Source organism: Aythya marila (assembly GCF_965140915.1).
Source record: "Aythya marila genome assembly, chromosome: 14".
NCBI classification, from domain to species: Eukaryota; Metazoa; Chordata; class Aves; order Anseriformes; family Anatidae; genus Aythya; species Aythya marila.
The window spans coordinates 8,525,514-8,542,009 of record NC_139055.1 but is presented as its reverse complement, the minus strand read 5'-3'; the positions used below and the strand labels follow the sequence as shown (position 1 = coordinate 8,542,009).

The following is a 16,496-nucleotide window of genomic DNA, read 5'->3' as shown; positions in this document are numbered from 1 at the left end:
GCCAGCAGAGCCAATTTAAACCTCCCCCTGCGGCTGTCGCTGTGTCGAAATGTCAGGACTCGCTGCGAGGCAGCGAATCGTGCAGCCGCCGGGAGTCCCTCACCATGCAGGAGCTGTGGCTCGTTGCCAGAGCAGGGGGCACGAGTGCAGGCTGCAGGAGAAACCTGGGGCAAAGCGTCAGACCATACCCGTACCCACTGCCAGAGCCCAGGGAGCCCCTCTCATGAGGCCCCGCAGCCCCATGCTTTGACCCCGTTCCCACCACACGCTGGGCTCGTGGGTGCCCTTGAAAGCTGTCAGCCCAAGGGTTGCATCACTGTGGCTGTACCTCATGGGTGACACCAATTTCAAACTCAAAAATCCCCAAAATCCCCAAATCCCGAAGCTAGAAAGCTCAATCTGCTGGATGTGGGGAGGCTCATGGCCATGCCACTGCTGTAGTCCCAGCCTGCGCAGCTGAAAGGCAAGCAGGCAGTGACATTGCTCTCCTGGACAGGGACGTGTCCCCAAGGGCAGCGTGGGTTTGCTCAGCGATGGCAAGGGCATGTGGGGAGATGCAGAAACACAGGGCCACACAGGAGTTTGCCAGGGCAAAGAGATGTTGCATTATGGCACATGTGGGTGAGAAAGGGGGAATTTTTTTCCTCCTGTTGGTCCGTGGGGAACACTTGTGGCAGGAGGTGGCCTTGTGGGATGTCCTGGGCACCATTCCTCACCAACCGGGAAGAGGGGAAAAGGCCAGGCCAGAAAGTATTGGGGACCCGTTGGTACTTTGAGGAAAAGTGACTGAATAATTTGGGAGGTCTCACCCCTGCTCTTGTACCCTTTGTGGGTTTGGTAGCACCTGCTCTAAGCACTTGTTGGCCTGTGGGTTTGCTCGTGACACAGCCCAGCAGCTCCTCCAGCACCAAAAGTGTGGGCTCAGGGAGGTGGGGCAGGAGGATGGGATAAGCCTGGGGCACAGTGCCCAGACAGCCAGCAGCAGGAGAAGCCAGCCCAAGGGCCTCAAAAGCAGAACAGAGAAGGGCAGGAACCCTCCTGCCCTTCAGGATCCCAACATCCCTCCCAGGGGGATACAGGACTGGCCGGAGGGGACGGGACAGGACAGCCTGGATGTGATCCCACCTGAGGCCTCGCTGGGCCTGTCGGATCCAGTGGCACTGCCGTGAACCCCCAGCTGGTCCCCATTGCCACCACTAATCCCCACACAGCTGCTGCCGTTCCCCTCTCATCATCCTCACACTAATGCCAGGGCTGCAGCCATGCCAGCCACTCCCTCCCCTCCCCACCGTGCAGAGGCTCCAGCATTTTTTTTTTCCCCCCGCTAACACGGCGTCTTGTGTTTAGTAGCCTCCTTCTGCTGTCACAGGCCGACCTATTTCTCACAAATCCTGACTGCTCTGGCCTTAAAACATCTTGACGCAGTGCTGAAACTGGCCTTGGCATAGCAGCGAGGCCCCGATTAAGCAGGATTGGTGTGAACTTTGCAGCCAGCAGACCGCGGCTGGGAGAGCAGAGCCGCCGCAGCATGGCTCGAGGCTGGGGACCCCACATGCTCATCGGGATTAGTCAGACCCCACTCGTGATTAGAAAAAGGGACACCACTGCTCAGCCTGGCCACCCGCTCCTCGCTGCCCACAGGCTGCTCCATGCCACGGGGTGCTGCAGGACAAAGCCAGGGAGGCAAGAGATGCCCTCCTTCATGCACACAAAGCCAGCACATCCTGAGCATTCAGGTTGCAGGGAGTGGGGCTGAGAGCTCCACACCCGGCATGGCAGGACTGCTTCCTGTGTTATTCCTTGTGGGAATGAGTGTCAGTGCCTACCCATGGGCTCCTTGCCAGGGACCCTTCCTGTAAACATCCACCTGGCACAGCTCAGCCACGCGGAGGTCTCAGGGGGAGAGGGGGGGGGTTGTCAGGAAGGTTGAAAATCCCAGAGGTGGAGTAATGTGGATGTCAGGCTTCAAGTGGTGCAGGATCCTCTTCCCTGGAAAAAAACCTTCTTCAGGCTTGCTCTCGTACAGAGGTAATGGTGTGGGCAGCACTATGTCCTGGCAGGGACCGCTCCTCCATCACACACCTCTGCACAGGCAGTTCCTGCGGAAAGAAGACAACACAGTGATGGCTCCCAGTGGATAAGCTACGAAGAGGCAAGGGATCTTAGTCCAGATTTGAAAAATGAACACCTATTTAGAAAAATTTCAGCCAGCGACAGAAATTGGACCAGAAATCTGCCAGGCAAATCTGTGACAGGCAAAGTTCCTTGGGCCAGCTGGGGGGAACTGAACTTGGAGAGGTCTGTTTAGGTTGATATTCCTACAGCCTTGAAGATGATTGGGAAGTCCACCACAGCACAAGCCATCTACCTGCAGAGAGGTCAGGATCCCCATGCCCGGTGCAGGACAGTAGCTTGTAGCAGACCCCCTGGAGCCCCAGTAAAGGGGGAGCAGCAGCTCACACGCCAGGACAGGCTGGGGAGCATCTCTGTGTGGAGGCTGTGCAGATCCTGTCCTGGCCCCGCCAGTTCCCAGGCTGTGTGCTGTTCCTACAGAACAAGCCTGAGCTGTCCCATCCCCTGACCCCTGGGATGGGAGGTGGGGAGGAGGGAGGTCTGCCACCCTTCTGCTTCAGCTCACCCAGCTGACAGTCCCACCTGGGCTCCTGGACTGATCCCACTCCCGGGCTTCCCCCATGCTGGAAATGGGCACCCTGCTCCAGGCAAGGCAGGGGCTAGGGCTGGATGTTGCCGGGGGCTGCACGTGGTGCTGCAGGGCCCTGGACACCTTCCCGTGACAGCAACACTGCCGTGGGTCCAGCTCGCCCACCAGCAGAACTCAGTGGCCCATCGGGGCCGGGGGGGAAGAGCCATGGGACCCTCACCACCTCCAGCCTCCGGCCCTCCCCGGCCCTGAGCCTCCTGCTGGCAGGAGGTCACGCCTGGCCGGTGGTGCTCGCGGCAAGCCCGCCATCCGGCTCGGCTGAAGCACATTTTGTTCGGCGCTTCCTGCATCCTGCCCCCATCCCTCTGCCGGGGCGGGGGGGCACGGGTCAGCCCGGGGCCAGGCCGCTAATTGCAGCCTGCAGCCCGGCAGGGCCGAGGCGGCCGGCAGCCCACTGCCTCTCCGGCACTGCTCGGCTCCTCCCGGTGCAAAGCGCCGCTGGCATCGCTGCTGTGCCCCAGCTGAGCTGCTCTGCAGCCCCAGGCCAGGCTCCATCCTTTCCGGGCATCGCTTGCTGGTGCCTTCCCATGTGAAGCCACTGAAGTCAAAGCAAACTCACCTCCATGCCCTCTCTTTGCAGGGCCAATGGCAAGTTTGGTTGGCCTTCCGGTAGCTCCTCTTCCAAGAGTTTAATGAGGATGTTAATTAAGCATGACCCCATGCCAACCCTTGTGGTACCACCCAAGCAGCTCCCTCAGCGATGTGCTGAGCTCGTTATTATCATCTCCTGCTCCCCGCGATGCTGGGCGCAGCCACGCAGCCCGCCCAGCCTGGGGAGCAGCCCCCAGCAACGTCGGGGTGGGCAGGAGACCCGGCACAGCACAGCAGAGGGGCTGTTTGGTGAGGAAAGGGAAGACGGAGCCCGTCATGGAGGTGTGGAGGGCCAGCCCAGAGCCCCTGCACCCCATCTCCCACCTGCCCACCTCCCACCCGCTCCCCAGCTCCTTTCTCCCAGTCCTGTTTTCCTTCCTGGGGAAGGCCCTGCCCTGCATGTCCCCTGCTAATACCCGTATCTGCCTGCAAAAACCATGTGCCCTGCTCCCATTCACATCCCCTGCCAGCACCCACAGCCTTTCCATGCACCGGCTGGAGGAGGGCACACAGCGAGAAGGAGGCAGATGCAGCAGGGCTGGGCTCAGTGCAGCAGCAAAGCCAGGGGCTGCGGAGTCACTCCCAGACCAAAGACCCATACGGGCTCCATGCACCAGCTGCAGGGCACCACAGCCACTCTTTGCCTCGCTGTCCTGCTCCAACTCTCCCTGCCCACAGGGGCTGGGTGCTGCTCACATCTCCCTCCACTCCCAAGGGGCTCCCTGGAGCATTTGGGCTGCCACAAAGCTCCAAATTGGGGTGATGCCTGTAGAGGTAGGAGGGACATGTGCCCATGCAGCATGTTCCCATGGCTGGACACACAGCACCAAGCACAGACTGGTTGGGGGTGACATGGCCAGGACCCCCCAGCTCCACACCTGGCCCCAGACTTGGGGGGAGAAGAGGGACACCTGGGTCTGGCCCTGCAGGGCAGCCCATGGCTATGGCTGCTGGGGGATGAAGCAGCTCCCTGCTCTGCCTCCCATGGGGTCGGGGCTCTGCATGTCATTCTCTGTTTCTGCCCCCTCCCCAGGACGCTCTCTCAGCATGGGTTAAGGGCTGACCCCCCTTCTCCCCCCTCCCCCCAGTATTCACAGTCCCAAATGTTATCCACAGTCATAAAAACACAGCCAGACTCCTTTTCTCCAGAACGCACCCCCACACATGTTCCCACTAAGTGATTTCTGCTGTTGCCCAAGCATCACGAACTGGGAAACATCTCCCCACACACCCTTGCTAGTGTCACGCTGGTGCAGGGCTATGCGTGCCCCGGGGCACGAGCAGGGTCTGTCTGTCCACACCAGCCATGCAGATCTTTCCCTCACCACCCTGGCTTGGCTCCATCCCCACGAGCTCACCATCCCGGGCACGGGATAGCAGCGCACAGGGCACGGCGGATAGCAGTGCCCAGCTCCCACCCACGCTCCTGCCTCCAGGAGCAGCCGGCCGTGGGGGCAGCCAGGTCGAAGGCTGCTGGAGATGGAGGCTGGGGACATTCTCCTGGGCGCCCTGAGGCGCTTCCTGCAGTGCCTGTCCTGGGCAGGTCGCTGCCCACAGGCGAGGAGCCCACGCACCGTCCTTCCGTCGCTGCCCTGTTGCCCTCCTTCCCTCAGGGTGCACATCTGGCCAGCAGATGCTGGAGCTGGGACAAAGCTCAGCTACATCCCAGGGCTCGGCACACCAGCCTCCTCGTTGGGGCAATGCTCCTCATACTCCCGTGCAGCTGGCACCTCTCCCTAGGGGTAGGGAGTACTCGTTTCCACCCCCCCCCGGCACAATGGGGAGCACGACACGGCACCCCAAGCCTTGGCATGCCTGGCATAGTGCCACAGCCGGTGTCCCCTGTCCCGCTGACCCAGGGTCCTGCACAAAACTGGCCTGGACACCTGGACAACTGCTTCCCCAACACCGCCACCACCTCACCTTACCTTGAAGAGTTCCTTTCTCTACGGGTTCGTTTTGTACTTGTCCTGACAAAACGAGTCTCAATGCAGTTATCTGTGGCATGTTAATTATATTGTTTTACAAAAACAAATGGCATGCGCTCCACGGCAAAACTCCAGGCAGGTCAGGCTGTGAAATATACCTGGGAGGAGACAGGGACAGCTTAACCCAGCCACTGCCGGGATGAAACGTGCAGATCTCGGCGTCGGTGCAGTTCCTTGGTTATCGTTTCATTTCACTGCTGCGTCTCCCTTGCCGGGATGTGGTGGGGTCCCCATGGTGCCGACACTCTCCCTGTTGCTCGCAGACACTGGAGTACAGCTGGGTGCAGCGGTGCATCTCCACGGGAGGTGCTGAGATGTCCTGGTGTCCCAGCCCTGGGCAGGCACAGGGTCCACGGTGAGCCCCTGCCAAGGGGCTGGGCCCATCCCAGGGGTGGGAGATGACGAAAGGCGTGGAGTGGCAAGCTCAGGAGCTGTAGGCTATCCCCGGGGTACCCTCGCAGAGACGCAGCATCTCCCCTCCCTGCACGCCCACAGTGCGGCGATTCCCTCCCTGCCGCTCCAGGGCACGAGGAAAGGGGGTGACCACACACCCCTGTGTACCAGGGGAGGATCCTCCACCGCCCGGCACGGCCACCGTGCAGCCTTTGCTGGGGACCCACCACGAACCACCAGGAGCAAAGGGACAGGAGTGCATCTGGTGCAACAAGCGCACAGAGGCCATGGGTGCCGGCCGCTGCGCAGGCAGCACAGCGGGCACGAGGGGGCCAGAACTGTTTGAAACGGGGATGGAGAGAAATAACAAAGCTGTAAATCATGACACAAAACATGCATTCATTTTATTCACAAAAACAGCCTGGATCGCTAAAACATTACAAACAGCATTTCAATTTAATGATGTAGAGAGCTGGAGAGACGGGGATTTGAACAGAAGAGAAATATCACTTTTCATAACTGCTTCAGCACAGGTCCTGCAATATTATTTTTATTTTGATTTTAACTTCAGTAAGTTTACAAAAATTACTTCTAGAAGTAAACCATTGCAATTAGGATTTTTTCTGTATGCAGTATTTCTTGTTCTATATTAATAAACTAACAATGACATTTTTTTCTTTTTTTTTTTATTCTTTTTTTCCTTTTTCAAAGACCACCATTTTTTGTAGCAATTGTTTTCTTCCATCTTTTATACCAAACCTCTTGCTGGTTAAACTTACATACGTGAATGGCTAGGAGAAGGGATACTACATCGCTTTAAACATATTCTCATTTATAAACATGAAGTTGAGGCATTCTAGAAACTATCCACTCTATTGTATGATGGGAAATAATCAAATAAAAAGTATAAATGAGGGTGCAATTAAACAACTGTGCTAAATTACAGTAGTGCTTATTAGTAACTAGATTTTAAAAGGTTACTGTAAATTTACATTCCCTACACAAGTACTGCATCTTTCACACATAAACAACATCAACACCAAAACACAGAAAGAAACTGATTGTCCATACTCTGTCTATTAAGTCTTGGTACTTTACAGATCCATTGTTTTTTTCTTTTAATTATTTTATTTGAAAAGCAGTTAAATGTCTGACTAGGACTCGAAGATGTTAAACAAACGCAAAAAAAAAAAAAAAATTATAAAAACAGGAATGAAATTTGCGAGAAAATATTTTTGGTTCTAAAGAGACACAGGTGCATCCATTCATTTCAGCCAAAAATCCCTTGCCTGAGACAACACAAGCAAGCAGTGACATTGCACTTGGATGACAGAGCTTTGGGATTCCCGTTCCTACTGAAACCATCTGAACGCGGCTCCTGTAGGAAGCATCACCTTCTGGAAAGGAAGAGAGACAGGGGAGGGAGGAACAGAACAAAGAAGGGACAAGGCGTTAGGCTGGGGCCAGCTCAGCTACCTCCACGCGCAGCCGCTGCTGGGGGCCGCCGGCCGGGCTCCCGGGGCAGCAAGTGCCCATCAGCAGCGCCAAGGCCATCAGGGACGGCCACTCGGCCACACGGGCTGGCAGCCCGCACGAGGCACGGCAAAGCCCACCCAGGACACTGGTCCACAGCCGTCACGGGCACCTGGCCCCACTGAGGCCAGGCCCAGCACCCCCGGCAGGCTCTGCACAGGGCCACGGGCAGCAGCTGAGCTGCTGCAGGGGCAGTGGCAGAGGCCTCCATGCCGGACACCAGCCTGCGTGGCCCTCCCCGTAGCACCCACCCAGCCTGACTTCCCTCCTTCCCAAGCCCCTCTGAGGGTGTGGGGGGGAAGGTCTGGCCAGCCTTGGGCTCCCCAGGGGGCACCTGGAAAAGCCACCCCCCGATTGTCCCCACACCACGCAGACACAATGGCATGGCCTCCGGCTTCCCCTCCGGCCGATAGCAAGCACAATGGCTGGGCCGAGCCGAGCCGCCACTGCCGTGGCAGGCACAGCCAGCTCATCCTGTCCCCTTCTGTCCCCTCGTGTCCTGTCCCCTCCAGTCTCCTGCAGCCTACCCACCACGAGGGCCCTGGCCACCCACCCATGTCAGGGATGGACAGACAGACAGCAGGGAGAGAAACCGAGCGCCCAGCCACATCCTGCAGTGCACTGCATCGCCTCAATGCCCACCCCAGCTGGCAGAGAGCTGTGTGAGGGCACGGGGAGGGAAACTGAGGCAGGGGGTAAGCTGGCTGGGCTTGCACAGCACCTAAAGAGGGCTATGATGCCTCGCAAGAGCAGCCTGGGACTCTTGCTGCACAGCCCCAGCACCACCTCTCAGCATCTCGCTAAATTGGGGGGGGAAGAGGGATGAAGCCGGCCACTAACATGGTCCGACCCTGACCAGGCTCAATCCTGCATGGGACAAAGTGCCTGACACCAGACAGCACCTCTCTGAAGCCACCTCCAGGAAAGGAAAGAGGAGAGATCTGGCGTGGGGAGAAGGCTCCAAGAGAAGCTCTGTGCTCCTCTGAGAGGAGGACCTGGCTACCCAGAAAGAGGTGGGACATTTCCCACCTCTTTGCTGGATAGAAGTGGGAAGCCAGAGTTTATGAGACCACAGGTGGCCTGTGCAAGGACCATGATGTTAGCAAGGCCAAGTGATGTTAGCCAGCACACAGCAACATGATCACCAAGAGGATGCGCCTCAGAGGGGATAGCAGGCCAAAACCTAGGGCACCCATGAAAGCTTCCTCCTTCAGTTTCTCCACATCCAAATGAGCACGAGATACCAAAGGAAAACAACCCCAGGCACTGAACCAAGGCTTGGTGAGGCCATCCCTCTTCCCAGCCCATCCTGAGCTCACTCTTCCTGGTTAGTAGAAGCTGCAGGGAACCAGTGGGTTTTCTGAATCAGCCCTTCTTGCTGTCCAAGCGTCCCACCTGCCTCGCTGGCCCTAGAGCCTCAGCCCGCAGCCACCACAGCAGGACACCAGTGGCGACTGGTTATTCAGGCTTTTTAGACGTGCAGATAAAGCTTAATGGCAGGATGGGGATTTAGCCTGATTTTTATGTTGCCATAAAGGTTTAATTCTATTTTTTTTTTACTGCTTGATTTTAGATCAATGTTTAATCACAGCTGCGGCCCCTGCCCGGGCTCTCTGAGGATGCTGCTATCCACACGTGTGGCTGGCAGGCTGACACAGCCCAGCAGGGTCACTGCAGGCTGCTCTTCTCCCTGTCAGCTCTAGCACAGGCCCCCATGGTGGGGGACAACGCTTCAAAAAACCCTATGAATTTTTCAGCTCAACTTCAGCACCGCCACGTGCTGATGCCCAGGCGGGACCAGCAGCCCATGGAGCTGCCCAGGTATCAGCATCTCTGCCCCCCCAGAACCACCGCCACCTCCAGGCAGGGCTCCAGGGTACTCAGGTGGCAGTGGCTCTGGTGTCTGCCCTGAGGCTGGCCTAAGGCAATGCAGCCACCAATGCTGGATGATGTGGGCCGAGACCGAATGATACAGCTGACCTTGGGACATCAGCCCAAGGATCCCTCTCCCAGCCACACAGGGACACAATCTTGTTCAGCCCTACCAAGATCAATGCACAGCACAAGCTGATATTCTGACGGTGGCATTCCAGGAGGATCTGCTCCAAAAGAGAGATGCCAATGCCCCAGAGCAACCTATGTCTGCTCAAGCATCACCAACTTTTCCTCGACCTCAACGATCCTGCACCCAGGAAGGACAGGCCTCAATGCTACAAAATTGAGCAGCTCCAAACTCCCAGCCAGCTGCGGAACAGGAAAAACATCAAGGGGGTGACCATTTCTTGGGCTCCCCGAGCTATTTATCGTCCCCAAACCAGAACTGTGCCAGGAGAAGGAAGCAGCTCCTCCGGCTGATGCGAGCTCTGATTCTATTGACCCGTTTTAGGACTCTTCCGAAGAGATGAACTTTTTTTTTTCCTTTCTCCCTTTTTCCAGATCACTGACTCAGCAAATTAGAACAAGAATATAATTTAGCAATACAGCGGTTTTTGAAAGACACAGTCCCTCTCTCCTCATCCCCACCGCCCAAATAGATTTTTTTTCCCCTTCACTATTCATTCAGAGCTGATGCTAATTGAAAACGTAGAACATGGTTAGGGAAACAGTGGGTTATCTCTTTGGGAAGAGCAGTGCACGGGCAATGCCCTCGTGCCAGGACGCATGATCCGGCTGATGTCAGGGTGACTTCTAGCCTTTGCCAGCTTTGTGGGTGCGCTCAGCAGCAGGAGGAGGACAAGGAAGCACAGAGGCACAGCTGACGTCTGGATGTGCTCCCACAGAAATCACACCCAGGTTAGGCATGATACATGGGGGAGCCCGCAGACAGCTCTCAGCCCAGCACAGCTGCTTCCCAGCACCCCAAGCCTTCATCCACACTGCACCCACCAGGGCTGACCACGTGCTATGCCAGGCATGCATGGCCCAGGGTGAATTTGAATCCCATGACTCCAGACACCTGACCATTCCTGCAGTCCCCACGCCAGCAATGCACCTTCCCTGACCGTTTTAGCAAGGCAGGGGCCATGAGGGGATGCTCCACAAGGCACCGAAGCAGGCGCCCAGACCAGGGGCTGCATCCCACAGCACAGCAGCTGCCCCTGGCACTCACCCACTCCTGGCAATGCACGGAGTCAGGGATGCACCTGAGTGAGCCTCACCGGACTCTGCCCTGGGGAGAACAAACATCGCTCCAGCACAGACGCAGTGGCCCCACATGCCAAATGTGCCCTCGCCTGCGTCCTGCCCAACACGCGTGCTGCAGCCACTTCCCACCCAAAAACATGGGCGTCCTCGCTCCCTCTTGGAACAAAGAGCATGCTGAAGGGCTGGGCTCCTAGTGCACCGCAAACACAGGCTTCGCCACCACTACTGCTCACAAGCTCTACCCTGAAAGACACCTCTGCCATCCTTCGAGCCAGCCACCGGGTTAGAAACTGCTCCCTGGCTTGTGGAGAGCTGACACTGTGACCCCTCTACGGATGCTGGCACTGGCGTTCAAGCAGATGCCAAAACAAGGGCCACCATCACCCTGGGGTGGGGAGGGAGCCTAGCGCTCACCCCAGTACATAAGGAAGGGCAAGGGCAGGGACAGGGGCACTGGGAAAGCACACAATTCGTGGTGAGAACTGTTAATGGAAAAGAAAAAAAGTAAGAAGTACCAGGTGTTTTATTATCTAGGGCAAGATCCGAACCCAGGAGAGCAGCCCAAGGAAGGGTTAGGGTGCCTGACAGGGGCCGGTTACCTCCAGTGCTGCAGAAGGCTTCTTTTTGAGTTCTTCACATTTTCGGAATTTGCAAATCTGGTGGCCAGTTTTGCGATTCCTACAACTGCTGCACTGCTCGCAGTTTATCCGTCTTCGGCAGGGCGGGCACATGCCACATCTTTTCCGTTTCTTTTTCCCCGAATTGATGGCAGATGCCAATTCATTCTGCATTGGATACTCTGCCAAGCCAGCCATATGGAGCGCGCTCTCTGCCAGAAACACGCCAGCAGGGGTCATAATGAAAAGGCCTGGGTTGATGGGAAAAGCCCCCAGGTAAGGAAAATCAGAGGGGCTGTTCATTGTCTCTGCAGCTGAGACTGCCTCCATATCAGAGATACCAGTCCCATGGTCGCTTGCTAGAGGAATATGCTCCTGTACCACTCTTTTGAGCATTTCTGTCGACTGAGCAAACTGTTGTAGGGCGTTCTGTCCTTCTGAGGAGATTTCTGACACCCTGTCTAATTTGCTCAGCATACTAGAGATGTTTTTGTGCTTTGAGGTAGAATTACTTTTTTCCACAGTTGCTTCGTTGCCATTAGTTAAGGGGTTGCCTTTCTCTGAATGTTCGCTTACCGAGCTGCTGCTACCAAAGGTGGAATAGTGGGAGAGTGGACGGGACTTCTTAAGACTTTTGTTCAAAGGTTCACTTATTATTCCACTTTTGTTCCTCCTTTCGGAGTTGACAGGGGGATGAGAGTCATCTTGATTGTTTTTTTCCGTCTCTGGCTTGTTCCCAGTGTCTTGATGGGAGCCCGAATTCGACATGGTGCACGGAGCAGAACAACAAAACCAAACCAAAAAAAAAGCACCCCAAAACCAAAGCAGAAGACCCCCAAAGCCCTTCTTGTAGCACCAGCACACCAGCCACCGGAGAAAGCTTAAACGGGAACGCTCATGAACGAGGCGTATCCTCCAGGGTCGGCTGCAAAGGTCTTCAGTACAATTTCAGTGCAAAGACATACTCTGCGGCTCTGATACAAAACATACGGCTCTGGAAGTAGAAAATAAAAGAGAGTTAGTACTGGCAAGAGCAAACAGGCTTTTCAAAGCATCTCTTCCTCCCCCTGCAATGAAAGTCTCAGTGCCACAAACAAAGAAACTCCAGGGAACGGACCTCGGTGGAGATCCGTTCCGCTGCTCTTTAAAAGGGTCGCCATCCAGACAGAAATCGGGGGGCACAAAGGAAGTCCTGGCCCGGCAGCAATGTCACCGCACAGCTTAAGGGCTCTCTGTGCCTGCCGCTCCTCCCCCAGGGACTGAAACCCCAGGGAAGTCACGGGTCTCCTCTCCTGCTCTGCTCCAGCAGCGTGCGGCCCCGCAGCGGAAGGCAGGGCAGGCGCCTACAGGCTGCCCCGGAGCTGGCACACCACGGCTCCCCCCCTGCGGATGCTGCTCGCCCAGCACGGTTAGGCTGCCCTCCTCAGCCTCTTCCTGCGCCCTCGTACCCAGACCACTGGACGGGTGACAGGAGCCCCAGGGCAGCCTCAGCATCCAGCTCCAAGCCCCTCGCCACCCGCCGGTGCCGTGTCCCCAAGTGCTTTGCCCACACGGCCACCACGGGCACTGCTGCTCCGGCAGAGGTGCTGGGAGAGCCCTCTCGGCTCGGTTCCTCCCTGCAGAAGCAGCAACGCCGCAGCCCCTCGGGCGCGTCGGGGGCAGCTGGGCCCAGTGTGGCTGCAAACACTTGTTGTTGTGAAATTCCTCCTCCTCCCCTCCCGAGCACGCACGCATGCACGCACGCACAGGCACCGCCAGAGTAATCAGGCTTTAGAGGAGAAAAGCTCCAGGGCTTAGCGGAGCAGGAACCCACGTCCCCACCCCAGCAGCAGCTGGGGGAGGGCAGTGCCGGAGGGGGCCCCTCGCCTGCCACGCTGCCCTGGGGAGGCTGCGCACAGCAGCCCCCGCGCAGGCAGCATTCCTACGGCCCCGCTGTCCCACAGGTCCCCCTCGGCTGCAGCCCCTCGCTGTGCAGGGAGACGGCCACGCACGGAAGGCTCTGCTGGGACCCCCGTGCCCGGCCTCGTGGTGCCTGCACCCTGCTAGAGCCCAGGATGCTTCCTCCAGACACAGCCCGGCAGCAGAGCTCTGCGCGCTGCCTCACAGCACCGCCGTTAGATGCTGACGGGGGCAAGGTCCCCGTGCCAAACACCACATTACTGGAACAGGAAGAGAGCCCATCTCACCCCGACACAGGAGACAGCTCGCCTGCAGAGAAAAACACCCCCACCCCTTGCACTAAAACCGCTTGCTTCAGCTGCTGCGGGATTTAAGATGCAGTGTGGATCGATGCAGGACTCGGGTTCCAGCCTGGAGCTCTCCAATTCACGTGGGAAGGGAGGGCTGCAGCGGCAGGACAGCCTGCCCTTCCGACTGGCGGCCACGTGTGCAGTGCTGTGGCCCAGCCCCGGGCCGGGCAGGGAGAGGTCGGCAGCAAGGCCAGGACGTGGCTCCGTCCGGGCGGCCGCGGGGTGCCGGGGAGCAGCGGGAGCAGCGGGCCCCGTCCCCATCCCCAGCTCGCTCCTGTGGCGTTAGGCCGGGTCACACCTTAACGACAAAAAGCCAGCGGCGCTGGGGCCAGGAGGGGAGCGCGGCAGGAAAAGCATCTAACGGGAGGATGTGAGATAAAGCAGCCCGGCGGCGTTATCTCACGCCCGCCTGTGACCGCCTTTCCTGCGGCCCTTCTCCTCTTCCGCCGCTCGGGGCAAAGCCCTGCTCCCCCCCTGGGCGGGCAGCTCCTGCCTCCAGGCAGCTGGCACCGAGCCGCTGCCCAGGTGAAGGAAGGGCCGTGGCCACCTGGGTGCGGATCGGGGGGTGAGTGCCAAGCGTGTGACACCCAGCAGGGCTCACCCCAGTGCCACACGGCTGCACAGGGACACTCCACTTCAGCCCCTGCCCCGCACACCCGGGCAGCAGCTCACAGCCAGACCCAGCCGCTGAGCAGGGATCGGCAGCCCCAGGGCACGGTGCTGGATCAGACCCGGATTTACCAGCCTGCCAAACTCACGCTTCTGTCCTCCCCGTAATCCGACGGAGCCTGAGCTGACTGATACCACTCAGACACTTTTTGGGGCTCTTTGTTGCACCCCCTCCTTTGACACCCCGCTGCGTGGGCACTGAAGCAGGGAGGGCACTGGCTGCAGGACGTCGGTCCCAGCTGGAGCTTGCTGCTGCCGCCGCCAAGCCCCCCCCTCCCCGCTGCCCGGCTCCCTCCTGGCTGTGCTCCTGGCAGCCCTGCACCTCCACGCCTCTCTCTGCACAGCAGCACGCTGCGGTCTCCGTCTCCATCAGTTATTTCCAAGGGCACATCTTCCCCCGCGGTCGGCCGTAACGGCCAGCCCTCTCCAGCTGGCTGTATCAGGAACCTGCTCTCCGGTCCCACCCCGCTGTGTAAATCAGGTCCCAGCAGCTTGGAGCCCCCCCCCCCCGCCCCCCCCACACACACACACAGCCCCGAGCTGGGGCTGAGCGAACCCCGCAGCCTCCGCCAACGTGGGCTGCTCAGCGCAGAGCCTGCCAGGAGGGGAAGGGCTTTGTGTGCTGCCGGTAAATGGCTTTCCCCAAGGACAGCGAGGACCACGGGACTCCCACCCTGAGTGGCCACGGGCAGGGCACGCGTGGGTCCCGCTGCTTGTTGTCCCCACGGGCCACCTGCAGGACCCACGGGCACCCCCGCAGCACCCCGCGGCAACCTAAACCGCCAGCGCTGCGCTCCAGGCTGGGCGCCAGCGGGACGAGGCCCCCGCACTGCAGCCCCTTTCCCCACCACCCCCCGGGGGGACGACGGCTCCCGGAGCCGCCACCGTGCGTAACCCTCTCCACCCAAGCACGCTGCCGGCCGTCGCAGCCGGGTGCCCTGGAAAGCACCCAGCTGCCGGAGCAGAGGGGCAGCCGCGCCGAGCCAGCAGCCCCGCCGCCGCACAATCCCGCCATTGTCCCAGCTGCAGCTCCGCGGCCGCCAGCTCCCCGCCATCTGCACCCGCCTGGCGCTGCCTCCGGCTCCCGGGGCCCAGGCCGTGGGGTGCCCGGCTGCGGCGGGCACAGACGGGACCCCCCCCCTTAACCACCGGGGCCACCCCACGCCCCCACACGTCTTGGCCGCTCTTCCCCAGCCCCTGCCTAGGTTGCTAATTACTGGGGTGTGTGTGTGGGGGGGGGAAGGAATTAATTATCTTAATCCCGTCTTTATGATTGACACGAGTGAAGACGGAGGTGCCCCCCCTTCCCTCTCTCTCTCCGTTCCTGCTCCCCTTTTGCGGCCCCCATTCCCTGGGGAAGGCGCCGGGCGGCGTCATCTGGGTCCCTGTCGGAAGGTGCTTAGCTCCAGACGCGGCATTAAGCAGCATGTGATGCGCTTGCTCGCCCAGGTCTTTGCACCGCACGGCTTAGGCTGGAGGCGTGCCAGGGTTCAAAGGGACACCAACAAGGTCAGGAGGCCCCAGGACGGCCCCGGTGGCCCCCAGCTCGATGCACAAGGTCCTGGGCTGTTCTGGAGAGGGCTACAGAGACCTGAGCCTACGGAGACCTGAGCACCATCCCTGCGGGATCCCCTCCAGTGTGGACTGAGCCTCAGGACGGGTCTGGCAGCACACACCCCAGGGCCCGAGCTGCCAGTGAGCTCCAAGAGAGCTGGAGCCCATGGAGAGGGCTGGGTAGCCCCAGAAACCAGCCTGGAGCTGCCCTTCCGTGGAACTCCCTGCCCCAGGGACCAGGAATGCCAGCCTGGATGCTCCCTGGGTGAGCCAGCAGCGGCTCCTGCCATCCCAGCCCCAGGCTTCTCCTTTCCAAGGGCTTCACCCAAAAGAACCCAAAACCTCCGGAGCACCGCACCCCGCTGCTCCCCTTCCCTGGGCTCAGCCCAGCGCTACAGGAGTGCCGGCAACTCTGAAAAAAAGGTGGCAAGAGGGGCTCCCGCGGCCCAGCACCTGCAGAAGCAATCACCGAGCGGTGCGCACAGCGGCTGGCTGATTGCAGGAGCCGTTTATCCTCGGAGAGGAGCGGGAGAGGCGCCTTGCTTCTTGTAAAAATGACGGACGGTGCTTTCCAGCCCCCCTGCATTATTTCACTGTCCACTGCCCAGCATTACTGGAAAGTAATCAGCTCCTTCAGATGTAAAAACTCTTGTCTTTAAAAATAACTTCTGCTTTCCTTTAATTTTAAATAAATCAATCTCCTCCCGTAAGAGCCACTGTTCGTTCAGCCATGCACAGACACGACTGTAAAGAGAGAGAAGAAAAAAAAAAAAAAAAAGAAGAAGAAAAGCTGAAGCCGAGGTGCTCCCAGGCTCAAGAGACAAAGAGAGAAAATAAAAGTTCAGCTTTTTAAATTCCGGGAGCGCGGCTCCCTCCCCATTGTGCGCTGCTTGGTGGGCACTGGGGCCACGCCATTGTCTGGCCGGCAGAGGTGGAGCAGACGGACGACGGAAGGGAAACCAGCGTCTTTTCAGCCTCTAAAAAGGAGGCACTACGTGGCTGTAATTGTGTCCACCGCGGGGTTTTTGTCCCTGCT

General features: G+C 58.8%; 1 protein-coding gene across 3 annotated transcripts in view; it reads right to left on the bottom strand.

Annotated features, from left to right (window-relative positions):
- Positions 1-6,073: 6,073 nt before the first annotated feature.
- Positions 6,074-16,496, bottom strand: part of CXXC5 (CXXC finger protein 5) — a 34,674-nt gene continuing 24,251 nt past the window's right edge. For all 3 annotated transcript variants that reach the window (XM_082771550.1, XM_082771549.1, XM_082771551.1), the window contains exons 2-3: positions 10,971-11,982; positions 6,074-7,091 (exon numbers count right to left, since the gene is read on the bottom strand). In XM_082771550.1, coding sequence (XP_082627676.1) covers positions 7,047-7,091; positions 10,971-11,756 — 831 coding nt within the window. In that variant the 5' untranslated portion in view covers positions 11,757-11,982 and the 3' untranslated portion in view covers positions 6,074-7,046. The remainder of the gene's footprint in view (positions 7,092-10,970; positions 11,983-16,496) is intronic.